Here is a 22241-nt window from a genome sequence, read left to right on the forward strand (position 1 = left end):
TGTACATACAATCCTGGCCTTTGGATAACCATTTTGTACCTGTGGCCCATGCAAGATGGGTTAGGAGGGGTGGTTGGGTAATGAAATGGTGGGATCCCGGGATTAATGCATTGGAGCTGACACTGTCCAAAATGTAGAGAAAAGAGCAGGGGAATAGGGTGTCTGAGATTATTTCCATCTGGACCTCATTAGAATATAACTATTTTCTATTGCACTATTTACCAAATTCATTCAACACCTCATTACTTCAGGAGTGGATTACTATAATGAGCTCTGCATGGTGTTATATCTTCAAACCACTTGTAAACTGGAAATGGTGCAGGTTGCCATGATGATTTGCTTGTTCAGTGGAGTTGGATGGGGCTAACTTGACCATAGTACTATTGAATGCTCAGTAGCAGTGTGCTGGTATGCAGGTAATAGCATTACACCTTTTAAAGCTGCAGTGGTAGTTAACTGATGAGCAGATCTCTTCCTGTGCAGATCTGTTTCATGGAGTTGTAAGGGAGGTCATCTGTGCTGCTGCCAGGAGGAGATGTTCTCCTCCAGTTGCCTCACTTCTGATGCAGCATGGCTGGGCCATGTGGATCTGTTGGTCCTTGTGTGAGACGTGATTTTTCATTGTGTGATGGGAGGATGAGTGAAGCTATTCCATGTGTTGTTAGATTTCAGAGTGCCTGTTTTAGCCTTGAAAAATAATTAGAAAAGGTAATTTAAATGTTTGATGGGGTACTTGGGATAAAGCAAGTAATGGAGAAAAGCCAGCTATTTGGTATTAGTTGGCTGTTCACAAAAGTACATGAATGGGGAGTGTTGATCTGGAGTCATACTGAGGGCCAAGTTTGCTGGATGGGGAATCCAGGTACTTCAGATGTCTGGAGCCTAAATAGAAAGAGCCCAGGCTCTGCTCTCACCCAGTAACTCCTCTTCGAGCACAAACTTGCACCCATTATCTGGTCCCCAGAGGTCACTTCTGAGATCCTATCTTAGCACAAACACAGCCTTTTGTGGGCTCTCTCCACAGGTGATAGCCTTGCAATTTATGGGTTACTTCTTTAGACCCATGAGATCAGGAGTATTGCTTACATTTAAACAAACAAGCAAAAGAAGAGTGGCTAGACCTTGTGTGGAGTTACTAAGCATACAATTGTGTTGACTTAGGGATAAAGCACAAGAGATTGGAAATAATCTGAAATCAGCAGCATTCCTAAATGTATCGGGGTTTGTTTGGTCTGTCCTTTGCATACAAACTCTCTGAAACAAAAGTCTGGGAAGGCAAGAAGGCAGGCTGTTCATGGCGAACCTGCTCTGCCTCTAACAGAGGTGAGAGCTGCTCACTGGTGTCTGGGAATGTGTGCCCTGCCTGCACCACTTTCCCTCTCATCTGAAGGTATATTCCTACATCTCTCTCTGACACCTTCTGGCACCATCTCTCCTGAAACCTTCCTTTGTCACTCACTCGTCTTTGTCACATGGATGTAGCTTTTCCTTTGTTTTTGCACACACTCCCTTCTCAAGGATGGGAAATACTTCTTGCTTGAGCAAATACGTAGTCTAAGGAAATTCCTGAAGAAACAGCAGCTGCTGAACATAATGACTCATGTAATGAATATAATGGCTCATGATCATTTCTCATCTGGCATGGATGCGTCCCAATCTTGGCATCTCGGGTGGATACACAAATGGAGTCATTTGGTGAGAAAACAGCTTTCAGACTAGCTGAAATACAGATTTCAGAAAGTCCACCAGCAGATTTCATGGATCATCACTGTGAGTGCATACAGTGTGGAACTGCTCCTGAGAAGCAAAACAAGGCAGGATGATGGATAGAAAACACGGGAATGAAGGGTCAGGGCTATATAGCTTGAACACCGAAGCACATGGAAAAAGTAGGGAGAAAATAAAGAATTAGATGGAAGGTGAAATGAGAGTTTGGTTATGTTTATCTGCCATTAGATTAAGATTGTTTGATAAGCCCCAGCTATTTTCTTAGCTTCTTACTGAAGCAAGTCCTAATTGGTCAGTCTTGTTTTGTTGTTTGGGTTTTTGTAGAACAATTTGCAAACTGAACCACAGCAAATAGGTATTTCATGAGTATTTCATCTTCTACTCTATCAGTGTGTATGTAAATACTAAATTAAAACAAGTTTTAGCACCTCTGCTTTGTTTTCTCATCATCTAGCATTCCTTGGCAGAGGTTTAGGACTCCTTTTGGGCTGTAAACTGAGACACCCCTTTTCTTGCAGCACAGGATTGCACACAAGGACAGAGTGCTGTGCCACCTAACATGAAAGCTGAGACCACCAAACTGATATGGAGTAGAGACTTGATAGTTCCAAGGGAGATCCCCAAGCTTACCGTTCTTCTGAGATGTGTGTCAGTATGCCATGTAGCCGTATCACCAAAGGAACCTTCTCATGCTTTATTACTTGGTGTCTGTGGAAAATATAGGGGGGGGAGGGAGGAGGAAATTCCCCATCTTGTCCAAAAAGTTGTTTGGATTCAAAGAAATAATTGTTTTATAGCTAAAAAAACTCCTCTAAATCTGGCAATATTGGCTCCCATTTTAGCTAGGAGTTTTATTTTTTTCATGAGGATTTAGGCTTCAGGAGCACAAAGAACGAGGTAGGAGACTTTTCCTTATTTCTGGGAATGTTTGCTTTGGAAGTCTCAAATTTTGATGCCTGGATGGGTCTGTTGGGATTTCAGCCCACAAATAGGGTTTTATTCCTACCACACATTCATGTGTAAACAAACACCTTTGTTTTATGATTGCCACTGGAGCAGAGCTATTAGATGTCATACCTGAGTCTTGCTGAGAAGCAGTTACTGAAAGAATTCACCTTTCAGTGGCTCAGGCCGTGTGGTGGCAAGTCTGTTTCCCCGACCTAGGAGACCTAGTAATGGAAGTTGCTCTAGAAGGTTGAGAGTAGAGATCTGGGAGTTTAGTTACATGGCCAAGCAAAATCTGTGTTAGGGAGAAAAGCTATTAAACTGCAGAAATCGTATTAGCAGTCCTTGAATGGTAAACTTTGCTATTAGTTTTTCAAATTGCAATCTTGGTGCATCTGAGCTCTTCAGAGTTATTCAAGGCATTCTTCTGAGAATTATGCATACGCTGTAAGAATGCATAGTGACATTTAGTTTAATATAATGATTCATTACCTCTAGATTTGTTTACCATTCTAATTGTATCATTTTAATTCTACCATCGTTTTAAATTAACCTATACTCTCCCCTCAGATCCCGCTGCCTTTTTAATTTTCTCTTCCATGGGATGTTGTCTCATCTATAATTATTTTACCAGCATTTAAACGGTGTTTAATCTCAAAATAATGAGCAGAGTAAGGCACAAGGCATTCGTCCCCATTTTGCTAACGGAGTGGAAAACAAGAGGTTGTTTTTTCTCCTTGCCTGTGCCCAACTATTGGAAAATTGGCATGGTGACATGGGTATACACAGCATAACTACTATACTAACTGGCTAGTGGGGAAAAGGACCAACCTGGTCACTGGAGTACAGGTCTGGATCTTTGGGCCTTTGGGTCAGTGCTCATCCATTTGTTCATCTGCCAGCATACTGCTGTCTGGAGCAGAAGTTCTTGTAGAAGTATCTGTAGTAGTAAGGCCCCCTAAAAAGGAAGGTTTGCAGATCACTGCTGCCAGATACCTTTCAAGGCATTGAGAGCTAATCCTTCCTAGGAGGAGAAATCATCAGGTTCTTTTGTATAAAGTGTTTATTTACTCTGTGTATACCAGAACAGAGAACAGAGTAATCTGAATATCAGACAGTACGTTTCCCCTCTCAGAAGTCTCTATCCAAGAACTAAAAACTAGTTCTGTGTGAGTGTTGTCCCCAAAGTGTCACATAGGTTTACTCAGGTGTGGCTAGCAGTCTGGCCACAGCCAGCACAGATCTCAGTACAGCCTGGTTCTGTACCCTGCTGCTCTGGTGGGGATTTTTAGCTTGGTTTTGAGTTGCTTCATCCCATTGCAAGGTCACTTCTTTCTCCATCTGTGAGTACTGTAGCAGCTCCAGATGGATAAGATATCGGGTAATGTGGCTTCTTGTCTTTATAGTAGGGTGTCTTTTGGTCATTCAGCTCACTTCTTGTGCCATTCATTTTGAACAAGTCTTTTCTGCTCATAAAAACCTTAGCTACTTGGCAATCAAGCATTATTCTCTCCACTTCAGTGCTGTCACAGTCATTTGTGATGCTGGGCATCAGCTGACGTTGTATTTAATATATGAGGAACATGGTGAGATTAACTGGATATTGACCATCTGTCCATGGCAAGAAGATGTCTTACACAGACAAGCAAAAATTAAGTTGTAGTAAGTTTTAGCCTCTTTCCCCATTTAATTAGCCACAATCAACTTAAGTTTTTCTTCCCTTTGTGTGATTTTTTTTTTTTTTTACAGAATTAAGAGTTACTGTGTAGTTCTTCCAGAAATATTTGTGTTTACAACTTAAAAGTGTAGCATGTGTGATGGGAACTGTATTCCTCTTCACCTTATGATCAGTACATGCTTTAACGATAGAATACTCTTGGAAAGAAATACAAAGAATATAAGGAACTTGCTTAAAAGCCTGACTATTCAGAGTTTGTATCCAACTTATTTTCTTGCTAGATCAGAAAGTGTCAGTGGAATTGTGCTTCCTGTGCAAGCACAGCCCTAGGGATTAAGTCATGCTGGTTTTTCCAGAGCTGTATAGTAGATTTTTTTTCCTTATAAAGCTTTGAACGAATTATTTATCTTTGGGTGCTTTTATTATTTTATTTGTAATCTAAAGGTGCTATATCACTGACCTTGGAGAAGTTTTGAAGGTGAATTCTTTGAAAGGAAGTTAAAACTGCACTGTAAATGTAACACAGTTGGATGTCATCTAAATATTGTCTTTGATGTATTTTCATTTGCTCTCTTTTATTTTTCATTTTGAAAACCTAAGCAGATGCATGTAGGAAAGCTCTTTTCCTCCTGCATCTTCCAGCATTAGCTGAGCAGCTCTTAAGAGAAGGGTTCAATGACAGTGCTTGCACTTGATCTCCGTATAGAAGCATGGAGACCACCAAACTGGATTCATTCCCATAGACTCCTCTAAGGCTGCTGTACTTACTGCCTGCTGTTCCTGGCTTTGGGCTAGATAGCAGAGGTGCAATTTAGCTCTGTGTGAGTGTAGAAAACAATGCTAAACTGAGTGTTTCATTTTGGAGAGAAAATTACAAGGGAAGAAATTAATTCAAACTCGGGGCTAGTCATGTTTGTGTCTGAAAGATTGACCACATCATCCAGTAAAGTCTGAGGCTGTTTCATGGCACTTGGGAGAAGCCACTTGACTTTCATTATGAGGGGGAACTTCTCTTTGTCTGGCAGCTGCTGGCTATACCATAAAAATCATTGAATCATAGAATGGTTTGGGTTGAAGGGACCTTAAAGATCATTTCATCCCAAACCCCTGCCATGGGCAGGGACATCTTCCACTAGACCAGATTGCTCAAAGCCCTGTCCAGCCTGGCCTTGAACACTGCCAGGGAAGGGGCAGCCACAACTTCCTTGGACAACCTCTGCCAGTGTCTCACTACTTTCCTAGTGAAGAATTTATTCCCAAAGTCTAATCTAGATCTCCCTTTTTTTTAGTTTAAAGTCATTGCTTGTTGTCCTGTCCTTACATGCCCTTGTAAGAAGTCCCCTCTCCAGATTTCAGAGTGAGTGTGGTGACCCAGTGCCAAGTGTGCCTGGTTGAACAGCTTAGAAAAGAACTGGTATCTCCACAGTGTGATTCATCTCATCTTAGAGGAGGCTCCAAAGATAGCTTCAATGAGTGGCAGTTCTTCCCTGCCTTGAATAGAGCGTACAATGACTGGCTCAGGTTTAACTATGTAACTGCTTCCTTACTAGTGTATTGTAGGAGCACATCTGTGAGTTGTTCTCAGATTGAATGAGCATCTGGGAGGCAAAACCACTAGTATGAGCTAAAGCTGCATTGGTTAACAGTGGCCTTGAAGCCACTTAAGTCAATGACTAGCTGAGCCTAAAATCTTTCATAGGCTCTCTCTGACTAGCCCACTGAAGCACTTGTGAGTGAGAAGAGACAGTGAACAATCTTCCTTTAATTTCCAAAGATACTGTTGGAGTTGATGAATAATACTATCCCTGCTTGCCACATCTGACTGATGGAGGTCATTGATGTCTGCTGTTTCCTTACTCATATAGACGGCATCATCTTCAAGTGTTGTTTAATTTTTTGGGACGGAAGAATTCCTAGCTCTTCTCCTAAGGAGTGAACCCATGATGAGCATTTCCATGATGAACATGCTGTGTATGCTGCTGCCAAACAGTTTTTGAGTTATTTATTGCGTCAGGGCTTCTGCGGATTTTTTTGTGGGAAGTTGACTTGGGTGTGAGCATAGAGGGCAGAAGGGGCCATCTTTATGTGTCAGAGGTAGGGCTGTTGCTGGCAGGAGTCCCATCTCCTCAGTGGTCCTCCTTCAGTGTTTCAAAGAAATGGCAAATGGACACAAGACACTCTTCTTTGTACAAGAACTATCTATGAACGTATGTATATTACCCATTTTACAATTTTTCTGTACCATGAACAGAGTTATTATTTCATTCTATGCAATGTCCTTTAAAAAGCAATACTTCAAAATACACTGGGTTTCTCCTTGCAAGTACTTTTTGTTAGTCTACACTGCCAGAAATGAGACCTAAGTGATCTTTGGCTAAAAAAGGCATCCTGTGGTATATAGGCTCCAACCGTCAAGGTGAAAGTATAGACCTAGGCAAATTAGAAGTAAGTGCACTCTGGGATTGTTATAATCATAGAACAGTTAGGGTTGGAAAGGACCTTAAGATCATCTAGTTCCAACCCCCCGCCATGGCCAGGCACACCTCACACTAAACCGTGTCACCCAAGGCTCTGTCCAACCTGGCCTTGGGCACCACCAGGGATGGAACATTCACAACTTCCTTGGGTAACTCATTCGGTGCCTCACCACCCTCACAGTAAAGAAATTCCTCCTTGTATCCAATCTAAACTTCCCCTGTTTAAGTTTTAACCCATTACCCCTTGTTCTGTCACTGCAGCCCCTAATGAAGAGTCCTTCCCCAGCATCCTTATAGGCCCACTTCAGATACTGGAAGGCTGCTATGAGGTCTCCACACAGCCTTCTCCAGGCTGAACAGCCCTAACTTTCTCAGCCTGTCTTCATACAGGAGGTGCTCCAGTCCCCTGATCATCCTCGTGACCCTCCTCTGGACTTGTTCCAACAGTTCCATGTCCTTTTTATGTTGAGGACACCAGAACTGCACACAGTACTCCAAGTGAGGTCCCACAAAAGGAGACCAGAGGGGCAGGATCACCTCCTTTGACCTGCTGGTCACGCTCCTCTTGATGCAGCCCAGGATACAGTTGGCTTTCTGGACTGCGAGCACACACTGAAGCTGGCTCATGTTCATTTTCTCATTGATCAGCACCCCCAAGTCCTTCTGCTCAGGGCTGCTCTGAATCTCTTCTCTGCCCAGCCTGTAGCTGTGCCTGGGATTGCTCCAACCCAGGTGTAGGACCTCGCACTTGGCATGGTTAAACTTCATGAGGTTGGCATCAGCCCACCTCACAAGCGTGTCAAGGTCCCTCTGGATGGCATTCCTTCCCTCCAGCGTATCAACCGAACCACACAGGTTGGTGTCATCAGCAAACTTGCTGAGGGCACACTCAATCCCACTGTCCATGTCAGCGACGAAGATGTTGAACAAGAGCGGTCCCAACACCGATCCCCGAGGGACACCACTTGTTACTGGTCTCCAGCTGGACACTGAGCCGTTGACCACAACTCTTTATCCACCGAGTGGTCCATCTATCAAATTGTTGTCTCTCCAATTTAGAGACAAGGATGTCGTGTGGGACAGTGTTGAATACTTTACACAAGTCCAGGTAGACAACATCAACTGCTCTACCCCTGTCCATCAGTTCTGTAGCCCCATCATAGAAGGCCACCAAATTGGTCAGGCAGGATTTCCCCTTAATGAAGCCATGCTGGCTGTCACCAAGCACCTTGTTGTTTTTCATGTGCCTTAGCATGCCTTCTGGGAGAATCTGCTCCAAGATTTTGCCAGGCACAGAGGTGAGACTGACTCGTCTATAGTTCCGTGGGTCATCCATTTTCCCCTTCTTGAAAATGGGGGTTATATTTCCCTTTTTCCAGTTGTCGGGAACTTCACCTGACTGCCATGATTTTTCAAGTATGATGGCCAGTGGCTTAGCAACTTCATTTGCCAGCTCCTTCAGGCCCTGCTCATGAGTGAGAAGGAGAAATGTGGACTGTATTATCAACATGTGTCTGTGGCATACATATAACAAATACCAAAATTGAAATGAGGTTTCTGTTCATTCTGCTCTGTTCAAGGTGTGGAGGTTTACAGAGCTGTACACTGTCTATGCTCTGCAGGTGACTGGTGTTTGGTGGTTCTTGAGGAAAGCTGCCACTTGAATTAGGCATTTCAGAGACTTTTAAAGGACAGGAGAGTTGAGCTGTTAATTCATTAAGTAGCACGTTTCTGTCTTCAGTTAATATTGAACTGATAGCCCAGAATGGTGCAAAGAGGCACAGTGTTCCTGGAGATGATTGATCTCAGGTGAGCTGTGTAACAAATGTCCTGAACTGATGATTAAAATCTCCTGCTACTTGAGATAAGCAAGGTCATCTTCCACTGAAACTTAACTCTGTACTATGTAATTGTCTTCTGCATATGTCAGTTAGCCTATACATTTTATTGAGTAACTTATTCTTGATTTATTTTCTAAATCACTAAAAGGACTTTGTGTTATTAAGCAAGTGATATTATAATGAAATTATGTGTATGTATAATATATACTTACTCAGTTAGAATGTTTGCATCCTTTTGGTGATGTATCTATGCCACAAAGAGCTATTATTTTTATCTGTGATGAAATTTGAAATCAGCAGCTTAAATAACTGGTTGCTCTCTTGAGAAATGAAGTATTTCTATGTTTGGGCATAATTCAGTACAGACTGGAAAGTACCGTATCCAAAAGTGGGGAGAGTATGGTCACTTTCTTCTGGAGAATCTGTTGGAAACATGGCAACTTTTCTGTCTATTTACAAAATAATTGTCTGTAAAATTAGAAGACAGACAACATTTTCTGTGTTTATCAGATCAGTTTTGTTGCATAAGAATTAATAAATAGCACTGTCTGCTTGTCTGTATGCAGGAATGACCATAGGACGCTGTATGAGACAGAATTTCAAAGACTGGCCCAAGTTATGGCTTAGCCACAATTCACTGTCCGGGCTACCAGATGGTTATCTCCTGATCAAAGCTGCTCTTTTTGGCTGTCATCCTTCTAAAGGAGCATCACAAGAATTTAGCAGTTCAGCTTTGGTTTTGTACTGAGTTAATTCTCTCTCCCTTGTGTTGTGCACATAAGAGCATGTTTAGACTGGTAAAAGAGCATCTTTATTTGTACCTGCTGAAGGCTCAGGATACTCCATATTCATCAGCATCTGAGAGCTTAATGAGTAGATGCTGAGAGCTGAAGTGAGCACGTGCTTTGAATGTTGTTACAGTCTGAGGACAATCTAGGTCTGGCATCCTAGTATGCTGGCTTTGCAGCCTGAAGTTCATGTACCAATGTGTATAGGTAAATTCTCCTAGTCCCTGTGTTAATTTGTGTTTGAGGACTTCAGGTATTGATCCTTCCTTACCTAAAATCATCAGAGGTTTTAATTTCCTGCTAGGTCAAATGACGTACAAATATGTGCTGTGGAACTGACCTTTCAAAGTAATCCATTGCAAGTTGAGTCTTTGCACTTCAATGAAATTTAATGACGTGAGGCTGCAAAGCAAAGAAGGCATTTGGTAGCACAGGGCAGCTATCTGTCTTTCCAGCAACAACAGCTCCAGGATCTTGCTTTTTGCCAGAGCAGGTTCCTCGCAGTCAATTACTTTTGAAGCATCTTTCTATATGTTGACTGTATCTAGATCAGCAAATGCATGGGGCTTTTTCTTCTATCTCCTTAGAAGTAAAGATGGATATATGTTTGCAGAGACTTCCTCTAAAATAGAGATCAACCAATTTCAAGTAACATGGTGGCCATTTTGTGTGTCCAACTTGAGACGCTTCAAAGAAGGTTCTTACTGTCAAATGACAGCAGAGAAGAAATTTATCTCTAAGGTGTGTCACTCAGAACAGAGAAAATAAGGTTGCTATAATAATTTGTATTTATGCTTTTCTCTTAGAATCAGTTATGACAGGTAACAGTGAAGTCATCTACCAAGTCTTGTATCACCACTAATGTTTGACATTGTAATCCTCACACTTCTTGCCAACTGCGTAATTATATTGATTCCCTCTTGGCAAGTCATGAGGCAAGTCATATTTTCCACAGATTTTAACTGTTATTGGAAGAAGCAAGTAAAATAGTAATTTCAGAAGGTAAGAACTGTTAAATTTGAGAAATCATCTGTAGGCACTGCAGCAATATTCCAAAAATTAGATGGCAAACTGATAAAGCAGTTAAATATGGAGCTGTTTCTGTAGTTCTGCTGCCCCCCATTTCTAATGACTCCACAAAACAGTGTTTGAGAAAGGTTTCAATTACTAGTGAATCTTTGCTACTCAAGTCAAGAGGTCTTCTCAGTGGAACTCCTCAGTGCTGAGGACATTTCACATCTGATTAATGTCTGTTTTGCCTGTCTTCTGCATTCCTCCTTAAAAATCACCCATCCTGTAGATGTATCATCAGATACAACCATGTGCAGTCAGTGGCGGGGTAAAATGCTGTGCCAGAGCTGAGTCCTGTCTCCAACCATTCTCTTCTCTCTTGGTTATTGCAATTCAGATCTACAAATGACATAGCCTGATGTGAAGATAGTAGAAATAAAGCATAGTAGAAATAAAACATTTGAGCATCACAGGTGATTTTTTTCCTCTGGGTTTTTTTTTTTTTTTTTTGTTTATTGATATTTCTCATATCTTCCTCATGTTCCCCAGTCCATCTGTTTCTGTAAGTTCATTGCCAGTCCTCACTATACAGGTAGAAAAAGGTGATTTCATCTCAGTTAGTATGGCTGAAAAAAAAATGTAGAAAAATACTTTTTTTGCTGTTGTGTATGGTTTCACAGAACTTCGGCATAATAAGAAAGTAGAATTGTTACCAGCAACTCTGAAAACAGCTGAAAGTTGCAACAATAGAACAGCAAACACGACAGTTCAGACTGCATTTTATATCATAACAATGCTGACAACACTGAAAAATTCTGGAAAGCTGAAAACTGTCAACAGCAGTGCAAAAGGAGCATTCCCCTAACTTCCACATGTTACTGATTAACTCGGAAGGCAGCAATGTGTGCTGCTGCTCAGGGGTGGGGAATTGTAGAGCTCTGATGGGCCCACACAGCTTGATTGCCTATTAATGCAACCTGTGAACAAAATGTTTTAGGTGGTGTGTCTTGAGCAAGGAGATGAGAATTTTTTCAAGTGGGAATGGCACTGGGGAAGGGTAAAATAGAGCAGTTAACTGTGCTGACACCAGCATCTGCATGACAGGGTAGTCAAGGAGTAACAGACTATATGAAATAGGTACTATTTGGATTTGTATGTGAGGATGAGGTGGGTCACTGCGAAATCCATTCGAAGTGTAGTGGAAGTTTGAACTAGGAATAAAGGAAGGTCAGAAGAAGTGGGGAAGAGGAAAAATGAGGCATGCCTGAAAAGATTGTGCTCAGAAAAAAATCAGAGCTCTTATATTGGACAAGGGATGATTTGAATTCGCATCTCTCTTTTCCTCATTAATAACATCTTTTAACATAATTGTAACTGCTGATGAGCAAGCATTACAGTTTTTGCTTTGGTATTTAAGCCATAATTGTTATGTTATGAGAAATACTTGGTAACTGTGCAGTGCACAAAATTGCTTTTATTGTGGAAGACACTAAACTTATTCTTGAAGACAGTTGTAGACCTGCAGCCCAGAAGGAAGTTACCTGTGCAAGAGTCTTCATTGTGTTACATGTAAGGAATACATTTCCTGAGCCTGATTTCAGGTATCCAAACAGGAGCTGGTTCAAAGCTTCATTAAAACAGCTCTGTCTATTGAAAAAGCCCTGCTGTCTTCCAGGCTTTTTTCAAGTGGGGAAATTGTGGTGGAGCATGATGCCCACCAGGGAATGTACTTTTGTTAGCAGTCCTTTGCCTTTTAGCACTTAAATTAGGCTGCAGTCTTTATGTTGAAAAGTTAATATGCCCAAAAGACAATGCACCCTTAGTGTGGAGAACTGTGGTTCAAGATTATAAATGCAAAAGCATGGCTTGGATAGCAGTAGAAAATTATATTTGTGCTGAAGGATTTGAAAAGCAAAATCTTCATTACTGACTTGTTTACAGTTACTTAATTCCCCTCTTGGGGAAACTGTGTTAGTTCTTTATGAAGAGAGAAATGAAATGGAGCACCTGATATCGTTTGGTAGTAAAACAATAGTGAGCTTGAGAATTCTGTATTTCAAAGCTGAGGTTTCTCACTGGTGGTAATATAAGTCACTTAAAATATACAGGTGATACAAGTGTCTTCTGGCCATCTCTGTGTTGTTTCAGATGACAGAACAGTATTGAGCCAACAAGAATAGAGGATGTAATGGGACAGTCCTGGGTAAAATAATTGAAAATGTAATTTGTATAACTTGCTCAACCCAGCCTATTACCTGTCATTGAGGCCTTAGGAATAATGCAACTATGTAGTGTAAGTGAAAATAATGAACTGGGGGCCTGTGTGTACCTCAGTGTGGTTCAACAAGGTCAAGTGCAAGGTCCTGCACCTGGGTTGGGCAATCCCAAGCACAGATACAGGAGGGCAGAGAATGGATTCAGGGCAGCTGTGAGTGAGAAGGACTTTTGGGGGGTGCTGGTTGATGAGCAGCTCAACATGAGCTGGCTTCAGTGTGCTCTTGCAGTCAGAAACCAGCCGTGTGCTGGGCTGCATCAAGAGGAGTGTGACCAGCAGATCAACAGATGTGATTCTTCCAATCTATTCTGCTCTTGTGAGACCCCACCTGCAGTACTCTGTTCAGCTCTGGGGCCCCCAACACATACCAGGGACAGGGACCTGCTAGAGCATGGCCAGAGGAGGCCACAAACATGATCATAGGGCTGGAGCACCTCTCCTGTGAAGAGAGAGTTGGGCTCTCTGAGAGAGTCTGGGCTTGTTCAGCCTGGAGAAGAGAGGGCTTTTGGGAGGTCTTTTAGCAGCCTTCCAGTACCTAAATGGGGCCTACAGGAAATCTGGAGAGGGACTTTTTACAATGACATGTAGGGACAGGACAAGGGGGAATGACTTTAAGCTGAAAGAGGGTAGATTCATATTAGATATTAGGAAGAAATTCACTGTGAGGGTGGTGAGGCGCTGGCACAGACTGCTCAAACTTGTGGATGCCCCATCCCTGGCAGTGTTCAAGGCCGTGCTGGATGGGGCTTTAAGCTCCCTGGTCTGGTGGAAGGTGTCCCTGCCCATGGCAGCAGGGTTGGAACTAGATGATGTTTAAGTTCCCTTCCAACCCAAACCTTTCTATGATTCCATGGATGTACTCAGTCTGAACTCTGAAATATTTGCTCATCCTTTTAACAGCATCTTGGATTTCTTGCAAACAGTAGTTCTAGCATTCTTGAGAATGGAATGCGAAAGGATTAAATTCATACCAACTGTTTAAAAGAGAATTTTCTCCCAGAAGGAACATAAAAAACCAGGATTAATCTGATTTTTCCAAGCTGAGAATGTCATGTCCAACCTCAAAAGAATATTCACATTCCACCAAAAAACAATTGGGGCCAATTTGGAAGTGAAACAGTTCCCTACTCCCTTGTACATTTATCTTAGCCACAGTTTCAGAAACCCTTACTCTCAGCTTGGGAACTGAAAGATGGTGACAGGCAGACTGGCATTACAGGATAACCGCTGTGTTTCCTTTAGAAACATCCTCCTGCCTGGATGCTTCACATTTGTCTTGTTTATTTTTTATTTTTCAAGAAAATGCTAAATGATACAATTTTACCCTCCTAATGTTTCAGGTGAATACATTAAATGCACCTCCATATGGTATTCAAATAGTATTCACAAAGGAACTCCTGCCTGCTCATCACCTCACAAAAATAATCAAGCCATAATACTTACAAAAAGATTTAGAGCTAATATTCAGACATTAATTTCTGAAAAACTTGCCTGAGGAGTCCTTTGTTTTGTTTCTACTGCACCCTATTTTCACTTTGTTTTCAAAGTTTTTAGTTTCTCTTTCAAATATTTCTCTTTGCTATATTGTCTGGATTTCACTTCCAGCTACTACGGTCCATCATCACAGTTCTGCATACATATACTAAACAATGCTTTCCTCTTCTCTCACATATCCCTGTATCACTCAGAGCCTCATCATTATACGAGCCTGTAAGGTAGAAGAGCTGATCTCTGTGCAACTGTTATTCCGTACAAATTGATTGCAACCCAGAAATGCACCCATCTGTGCTTTGCATAAATCTTCCAATTGTAGCTTGACGTAGAACTAAGTGCTATCCCCATATGCAATGAAGCAGGCATGCTCTTCTATGTTCAGATGTATAAGAAGACTGTGTAATTTGTAGTTCCTGATCAGGACTCCAATTAGTATTTTTTCACAAGTAAAACACCAATAATTACAATAGAATTCATGGCTCTTCCACTACACTTTGTGTTCTTAAGTTTTCTCTTATATAGTAGATGAACTGCACATTAAGTGGCATATTTAATCAATTTCTCTGGAAAAACCCACCTGCATTTCCTTCATCAGCTTTCATTTTACAGCATTTGTATTTAGACTTTTAATCCTAAACACAAATAATCTCTGCAAGTGGTAAAGGATGCTAGGATATCAGAGAGCAAGATGAATGTCCTTATTCTCTTTTCTTTTTTCCTAATGAAACTCCTTGTTTAGGAGCAAAACAGAAATTTTGATCACCCAACTTTTATATTAACACTAATCACTGGTGATTTAAGCCTAGAAGTCTGAGGATATACTGATGAGACACTAAAAGACAGCGTAAATCCGTTTGTGTCTGTCTTCCATATATTGCCACTGGCAGGGTTGATGTGGAGTACTACTATTTGGGATGCTAATGCTTCCCATTCGCCATAACTGCATCTTCCACTTCTTGAAAGGTAAAAATGATGGAACATAGCACAGAAGTGGCTGCATTTTGACTGTAGAAAGCAAGAGCCTCTCTTTACTTCCAAGTTCAAATTTAAGTTTTAAATAGCAATGTCTTCAGTAGGATCTGCCCATGTCTGGGAAAATCTGGCTATTTTGTTTGCCTAATTCCGCTTAGGTTCTTTTTACAGTTGTGTGTCCTAATTCTGTGAAGTGTGCGCTGTACAAGTAGGTTTATTCAGAATGGTTGTGCTAGGAAGTTGTGGTTGTATTTTCTAGCTCGTAAGAAATTTCTCTTTAGAAACCTATCTGTTGTAGAGGCAAGCAGTGGTCATGACACTCTTCAGAAGACCTCCCAGAAGCAGTATTCCAGCTGTAATGAACAGAAACAGTTGCTTTAGATATGACTAGAAGCAATAATACGATGGAAGAAGCTGGAAAGAAATGAACGCAGAACTCGCAGGATTAATAAGTCATCATGTTTGTGTGGGGGGTATATATACATGCATGCCCTTGGCTCAGTGAAAGGGCTTCAAAATGTCTGGCACTATCTTTCTGGAAGGGTTTGCTTCTTCTGCAGTGCTGGAAAGGTGGTTTGAATCCCCATGTGCTCTTGCACTGACATCATATCCATTAGCATGGAGGTGTGGCACTACTGCAAGTGTGAAAACCTGGAGCTGTGGCAAGCCATGTTCTGGTTTTGACCCTTTTAATGTTGGCCCATCCTTTAAATAAAGGATAATAGAGCAGTGTGTTCCCTCTTAATGTAATCCCATTAGAGCTGTCCAAGGCAGTGAGTTGTACCATGTCAGCTGCTAGAGTTGGGTCCCTTCTCCTTAGAGATTTACAGCAACACTTGGATGTATCAAATATTATTGCCATGAATGTGACACATTGTGCTCCTGAAGATAAAAATGGAGTCATCCCCACTTGTTCAAAGTGCACTTATCTTTCTTTGCATTTATTCTCCCAGTCAGGGTACAGTAACTGCTGCAAAATTTCCAGTGTGTATATCAAGTTACAGATTAGTGCAGGCTCCCGTGGTTCTTGGAACAGCATGGGGCTGTTTTTGTTTACCGATGACATTTATCCTCTCATTTCCTTTTGGAAGCATGACAGCTTCTTGCTGTCTGATGGGGAATGTACTTACAGGACCTTCTTTTCGTGCCATGTCTGATGATAAACACTCCACTGCATAGTATCCGTGTCTGCTTGCTATGAAGCCGCTATTCCTGCTTTCAGCAGTCAGTCTGGCAGGAACTTGGCTGGGCAGGAAAGAAAAGGGTTTCTAAGTGCAATTATCTTCTCTTGCAGGAGGAGACCGAGAGCGGATGACAGCTAATCATGAAACGTACCTTCTTATGGCAAGCACACAGAATGACATGGAGGATTGGGTGAAATCCATTCGCAGGGTTATATGGGCACCATTTGGAGGAGGTGAGTCAGTAAGGGAACATGCAAGGCTCCCAGATACATAAAGACACATAAGGGTTCTTGCCGTCTTTCTATTACGGCCAGAATTTTGAGGTGAAGGAGAAGGGTCTAGGTCTTCCAGAAAAAGTGGAGTAAATCCTGTGTTTTCACTTGCAGTGCAGGTATCAGGCATGTTCCTGTGCAGAGGGCTCAATTAAAATGCTTTAAACTGTCTGAAACCACTTCCCTTGATTAGGATATCACATGATAGTGCATTACCAAGGCAAGGGGGGATTTTCACAAAAGGTTGGTCTTCTATGGGATCAGCTTTCCCACAGGGAGAGGTGGGATATTTCCTTTGGTCACTAGCTAAAATACTGTCTGTGGGCTTCATCAGTGCCTGTTACAAGAAGCTGTCAGTGCTTCTCTTGCAAGGGACAGCTAAGACCAGCATTAAATAAAGCTATGCACTCCAGTATAAACTTCAGATTCTTTTTCCTGTGATTGGCATACTTAATAATTTCAGTAGTACTGGACCAAAATTTGTGTCAGATGTGTAGCTGTCTTTTTAAAAAGCCCTCTTAAATTGAATGGGCTGAAAATTATTATCGACATTATTATTATGGTGATAATGCCTGTATTATTATAATGTGAGTATGATTGATATGTTTGCACAAAATGTTAATACATTAATGTGTCTGTTCCTAGAGCTCTAAAATATCTAAGTTTGAGGACAGAAATGTTTTTCCACTGTGAAAGAGCACCCATTTTGCATCAGACGGTTTGGTCTTGTCTGCAGGTTGCTGGAAAAGTAAGTCAGGCAGGGTTGTCTGTGCTGTTTCATGATTAAGAAGTGCAGTTATCACTGAAAACTCTGATTGCTTACTGCAAATGTTATTTTTCTCAACTGAGGTAGACCACAGCAGAGAGGATTGGTGGGACTGAAGGAAACTAGCATTCTAAACTAAACTTTTATTGTAAGCCACCCATCTTCCCTTGTGCTTCATTCAGGTCACACAGTTCTTAGGTGAAGGCTTTGGCCTCACTGGGTGGCTTGTGCTGAGGGAACTGAATAGCTAGGGCTCGCCTGACACCTCTTCAAACATGTCTTCTCTTTGGCTCCTCCTGGGGAAATGTGCCCTGGAGAGATGGTGTTAAGCAGTCATCTCACTGGGATCTGGCCCTACACCTTAATAAGCTGGCACAGTCCTGGATCTGGGTGTGTAAATCTTGCAGGAGGATGCTTAAAAAAATAACCAAGCAAAACCCAAAAACCACAAAGTGAAAGGTTTCTCTTAAAAAGTGGAAGCTTCTACAGGAAGTTGGTTTGGGAGAGGGCAGGTAGAGTCTTCTACTATTAGGCTGGGTAAGGAATATGCTTGTTTACATAGCCCTAAAATCACTCATCCCCAACCGTCTCTTTGTAAAGCAGGCTTCATGATGAGCTCCTCAATGTTCTCTTACTTCCATCTAGTAGCAACATAATCTATTGAAGCAACAATAAATTTTGGGGCATAATAGAACTGGAGTTTTCAGGGTGTATCTTTGATTTTTGCACTTGGCTTTTAGCACCACAGTATCTTCCTATGGCAAATAATGAGGAAAGGCAGGCTTTCGGTTCTGCAGTTGAGAAGTGTTTACAGGCAGGGAGCTGAGATTAGGTGAAACTCTGTTTCTAGCCCACAGCTACAAATAGAAACCAAATCTCCCAAGCCCTGACCCTATGCTTTCTTCACCAGCCTCTCATTTGCTTTTATGGGGCAAGAGCTATTTCTGGTTACAGCTGGGAATCCTTCCAGCCACCATGAAAATTCTCAGGACACCACCATTGTTGGAGCAGTGTTTAATTTCCGTTACTGAGAGAAGCACCTCACTGAAGATTTTGCCTGCTGATTTGCATAAAACAAGAGATGGGTGCAATTCTTGAATTACTGTTTAAATTCATTGCAGTTAAAACACTTGTAAGCATGAGGGTTTTGTTTTTGTTTTTTTTTTGTTCTTCCTATTGGATTTCTTGAACAAATACACTGACTTATTTGTATTGGTAAACAAATAGTTAACTTCTTGGAAAACATGAGAATAGATAGAACATGATTTTAGGTTTAGTGTTCACTGAGAAGGTTTGACTGTGATAACAAGACAAAAGCAGTATCATGGGATGTGTCACCATTAAGAACTGTATTTCTAGTATGTCCCCTATTTTATTAACTGTTACTTAACTTGATATTCTGAGTTATCTTAACCAATCTTAATAAGCCCTATTAAGTGTTCTGTAATTATGTGTCACTGAACACACTTGTACTTCTGTTATGCCGTGCTACATGGATGTTGCTACAGCTGCTGTGACAGTCTGGCCCTTCTAAAGAAGGGCACTTCTGGCTTAAGTTGTCCAAGAGTCTGACTTCACAAGCTGTAGCCCCTGAAGTTAAAAATCTTTTTACCTATTACATTGGCTATAAACAAGATGTAGAGAAGTTGTAGTCACATGGTGATGATCAGTCAGTGACAAGTACAAATTATTTTGAACAGCTGATTATAGTCAAAACACACGTTTCATATCGGCTTCCTACATTACAGTACTAGATGCTGAAACGCAGTAGCCTGGTGTCATACAAGTCAAGAGCCACTTTGAGTAACATTTGAATTTTCTGATTCTTGTAAGCATTGTAAGCAAGCTCTCTGTGTGTGTGTGCACATGCAGTGGGTATGCCTGAGCCTTGGTGAGCCACTGGTACTTGGAGTTTGTCTGGCAGTGGGAAAGGACTCCTGGTACCAGACCCAGGAGCACTGTAAATGATTAACCGTATCGCTAAACTGTTGTTTGTTAACCTGTGCTAGAAAGAGAACACAGGAGGGGGGCAGGTGGGAATCTGCTAAGGGGATCAGAAACAGGTTGGGGTTTTGCACCAAAAGAATAAGGTGAGTGTGGAAAAGATTCTGGATGGAAACAGAAATGTAAATGAGCCAGGGCATGCAGTGCCTGTTTGCAGATGAAATTCCCTTCCTGATTAGATTAAAAAGGCAATTTTTTTACAGGAGGGAAGGCCTGAGCTTGAATGGCAGAGCTTGCAGCTAAGGGGGAGGGAGGAGAAGGAGCATGAGCACTGTAGCAGGGTAGTAGTGTAAGGTCTGGCACCTCCCGCAGGAGCCGGGCACAGCCTGCTCGCTTCTCAAGCTGCCGCACACGGCAGCCGCCTGAAGTCACCTCCAGGTCTCCCGGAGGAGCAGGCAAACCTGCGCTGCGGCGGATTCTCGTTTCCCTGCACCTGCGGCAGGCGCGGGGCTGGCGCAGGCGGCAGCGGCCCCGGCTGCCATCGCCAGGCGTGGGACCGGGAGGGAGCGCGGCAGCAGAGCATCCCCCCGGGAGGCACGTATTCCTCAGCAGCTCCCCAGCATCCTGCCGGCAGAGATGCACTGCTGCCGCATCTGACGCACCTCTCCCGTGAGAGCTTCTGGTAGTTCGAAGGCAATAAAAAAGCGAGAGCCCATGCGAACATCATACAGGGAGCTGGGTATATAAAAGGCCATTTGAATCTGTTACGGACAGAAAGTCTTTTGGGCGGAGGGACTGTTGGTTTTGCTTCTCAATTGCAGTGATAAAGGGAGCCAGCAAGGAGTATTGTATCCCTGAGGATTCTTCAGTGGCCTTGGTATTGTTCTCTTTCCCCTTGCACACTGCAAAGCACTGACCTTTTCTTGTGGAACTGGAGTCTCTGCCACTCAACCCCCTGCTCCAGCTGGAAGGAAGAGGTCTTTCTCCCCCTCCATCTGTGCAGGCACTTCTGTTTGAATGGAAGATACATCTTTTTGCTGAAACTCTTTTGTTGTGCCATTGCATAATAGACAGTTGTCTTGCCGCAGGAAATAAAAGAAATGAAAGGAAATAGAGAGACGGAAGGAAATTGTTCCCCAAAGCAAAATTGAAGAAGGGAAGAGAACATTAAAATCACTTCAAGCTCTACCCAAGATCTAGAAGACCACAAATCTCCTAGCTCCAGAGGAAAATACACTACTGTAAAAACTCCTCAGCAGTCAGTAACGATGAGCAGCCGTGGTGTTTTGTCTGGATGCAGCTGGTAAAAGAAAGCTTTGGAGGGACGTGTGGGCTCTGGCCTGTATGATGCCTGAAGACAGAAATGCTGGAGTCCGCAGCCCAGGTGCCTTAGCAGCAGCTCCTTTTATTCCTAAAACTACTTATAGGAGAATTAAGCGATGTTTTAGTTTCCGTAAAGGTAGGTTCATTCTGTCGCTGTGTTCTGCTTGCTAGTGAAGCCATGGTTTCTGAGGAGTTGAGGGGACTGTGTGTGCAGGGGCAGATGAGAGTACTGAAACAAAAGGCATTAAACAATGCAGATGCCAACATTCCACGAATGATTTATTTACTTCTTTGTTCATTTGTTTGTAGCTAGCCAGCTGATATGTCTCCTCTACATAATAACCCATGAATGGGATGCCTGAATGAGGTGGCTTGAGACAAGATTATCACAGAGCCTCTGAGCAAAAATCAGTGAGAGCAGTGGGGGAATCAGACCTGTGGTTTGGCAGAACATCAGGGAGAAGAGTTTGGGCTTGCATTTTGTCTGTGTGGGAGGAGGGGGAGAAGAGAGGGAGTGAAGCAACATGAAGCAACATGATAAATGCAGCATCTGTGCTGAAGACCAAGTCCTTGAATTCAGAGATTTCTGCTGAAGTGTAGCCCTACAGTGCACTGTCCTGTTGCAAATGCTGCATTGCCACTTCATTCTGCTTCCCTGAAGCTTGAATTTGCCTTTCCACCTGCTGCATATGGATATTTAAAGCTAGTTTTCTTCTGCATTGCACATGCTCCTGTTGAAGTAGAGCATGGCAGTACTGGTGGGAGAAGGGCAAAGATGGTGCTAGCTTTCAAAATGTGTCAGCTGGAAACACATGTCTAAGAGAGATAGATGACAAGTGATGATAAGCTGCCACTGTGCTTGGGATTGGTGGGGAGAAATTATCTCTATGATGAGGACAAAAATTTGTGTGATGGAAGAAGGTAATATCGGTGCTGCCTTAAAAACTATGCTGGACAGAGAAATCCAAGTTTAAAGGGCTAAATTTTCATGTTACTCTGAAGGGTGAGAAATGCTCTTACACAGTTCTTTTGAAATACAATCATCTTTATCTCCTCCTCTTCCCTAAAGTGTTCTTCCATACTGCCATTTGTCCTTTTGCAAGACCATGCAGCTCTTTGCTCACAAGACTCAGTAGTGCTGTGCTGGCGTCATTGCTTTTTGGGTTGTCTGTGCAGGCAGTCAGGGGCAATGCCTTGAAATGAGAATCACAGTGAGGGACTTGCTGCAGAACTGCAGCAGAGATCAGCTATTGCCTGTAGCTGAGAGCCTTGAAAGCCTTTTCCCTGCTGTATCCCTCCCTTCCACCCTGAGGCTGGCATTTCCCTTGGTTGCTGGAGTTCAGTCCATCTGGAGACTGGCCAGGAGGATGTGGATGTGTCTGTTTGAAGTATCCTAGTGCATTTCAAGGTGTCGGTATGAATTAGAGCTGTCTGTACCCTGTTTATACACTTAACTCTTTGGGAAATATTTGGAAGTTGAATAAAGGATTACCTGATAATTTTACAGACAGCTGCTTTTGTGCCTGACTGCAGCCTTAGCTCC

The 22241-nt window shown here is 42.4% G+C and overlaps 1 protein-coding gene across 10 annotated transcripts in view; it reads left to right on the top strand.

Moving 5' to 3' along the window:
* The window catches only part of ARHGAP24 (Rho GTPase activating protein 24), a 210554-nt gene that overhangs the window by 160366 nt on the left and 27947 nt on the right, over positions 1–22241 (top strand). For 4 of the 10 annotated variants that reach the window (XM_061350913.1, XM_061350914.1, XM_061350917.1 and 1 more), the window contains one exon: positions 16504–16626. In XM_061350913.1, the coding sequence (XP_061206897.1) occupies positions 16504–16626 (123 nt within the window). Of the gene's footprint in view, positions 1–16497; positions 16627–19414; positions 19522–19682; positions 20835–22241 lie in introns of those variants that run through there. The other 6 variants (XM_061350916.1, XM_061350920.1, XM_061350924.1 and 3 more) reach the window with 6 other exon arrangements.

This window comes from Neopsephotus bourkii, unplaced genomic scaffold, assembly GCF_033783945.1.
Source record: "Neopsephotus bourkii isolate Nb327-2 ecotype Australia unplaced genomic scaffold, CSIRO-AGI_Nbou_v1 NB_547, whole genome shotgun sequence".
In the NCBI taxonomy this organism is placed as follows: domain Eukaryota; kingdom Metazoa; phylum Chordata; class Aves; order Psittaciformes; family Psittacidae; genus Neopsephotus; species Neopsephotus bourkii.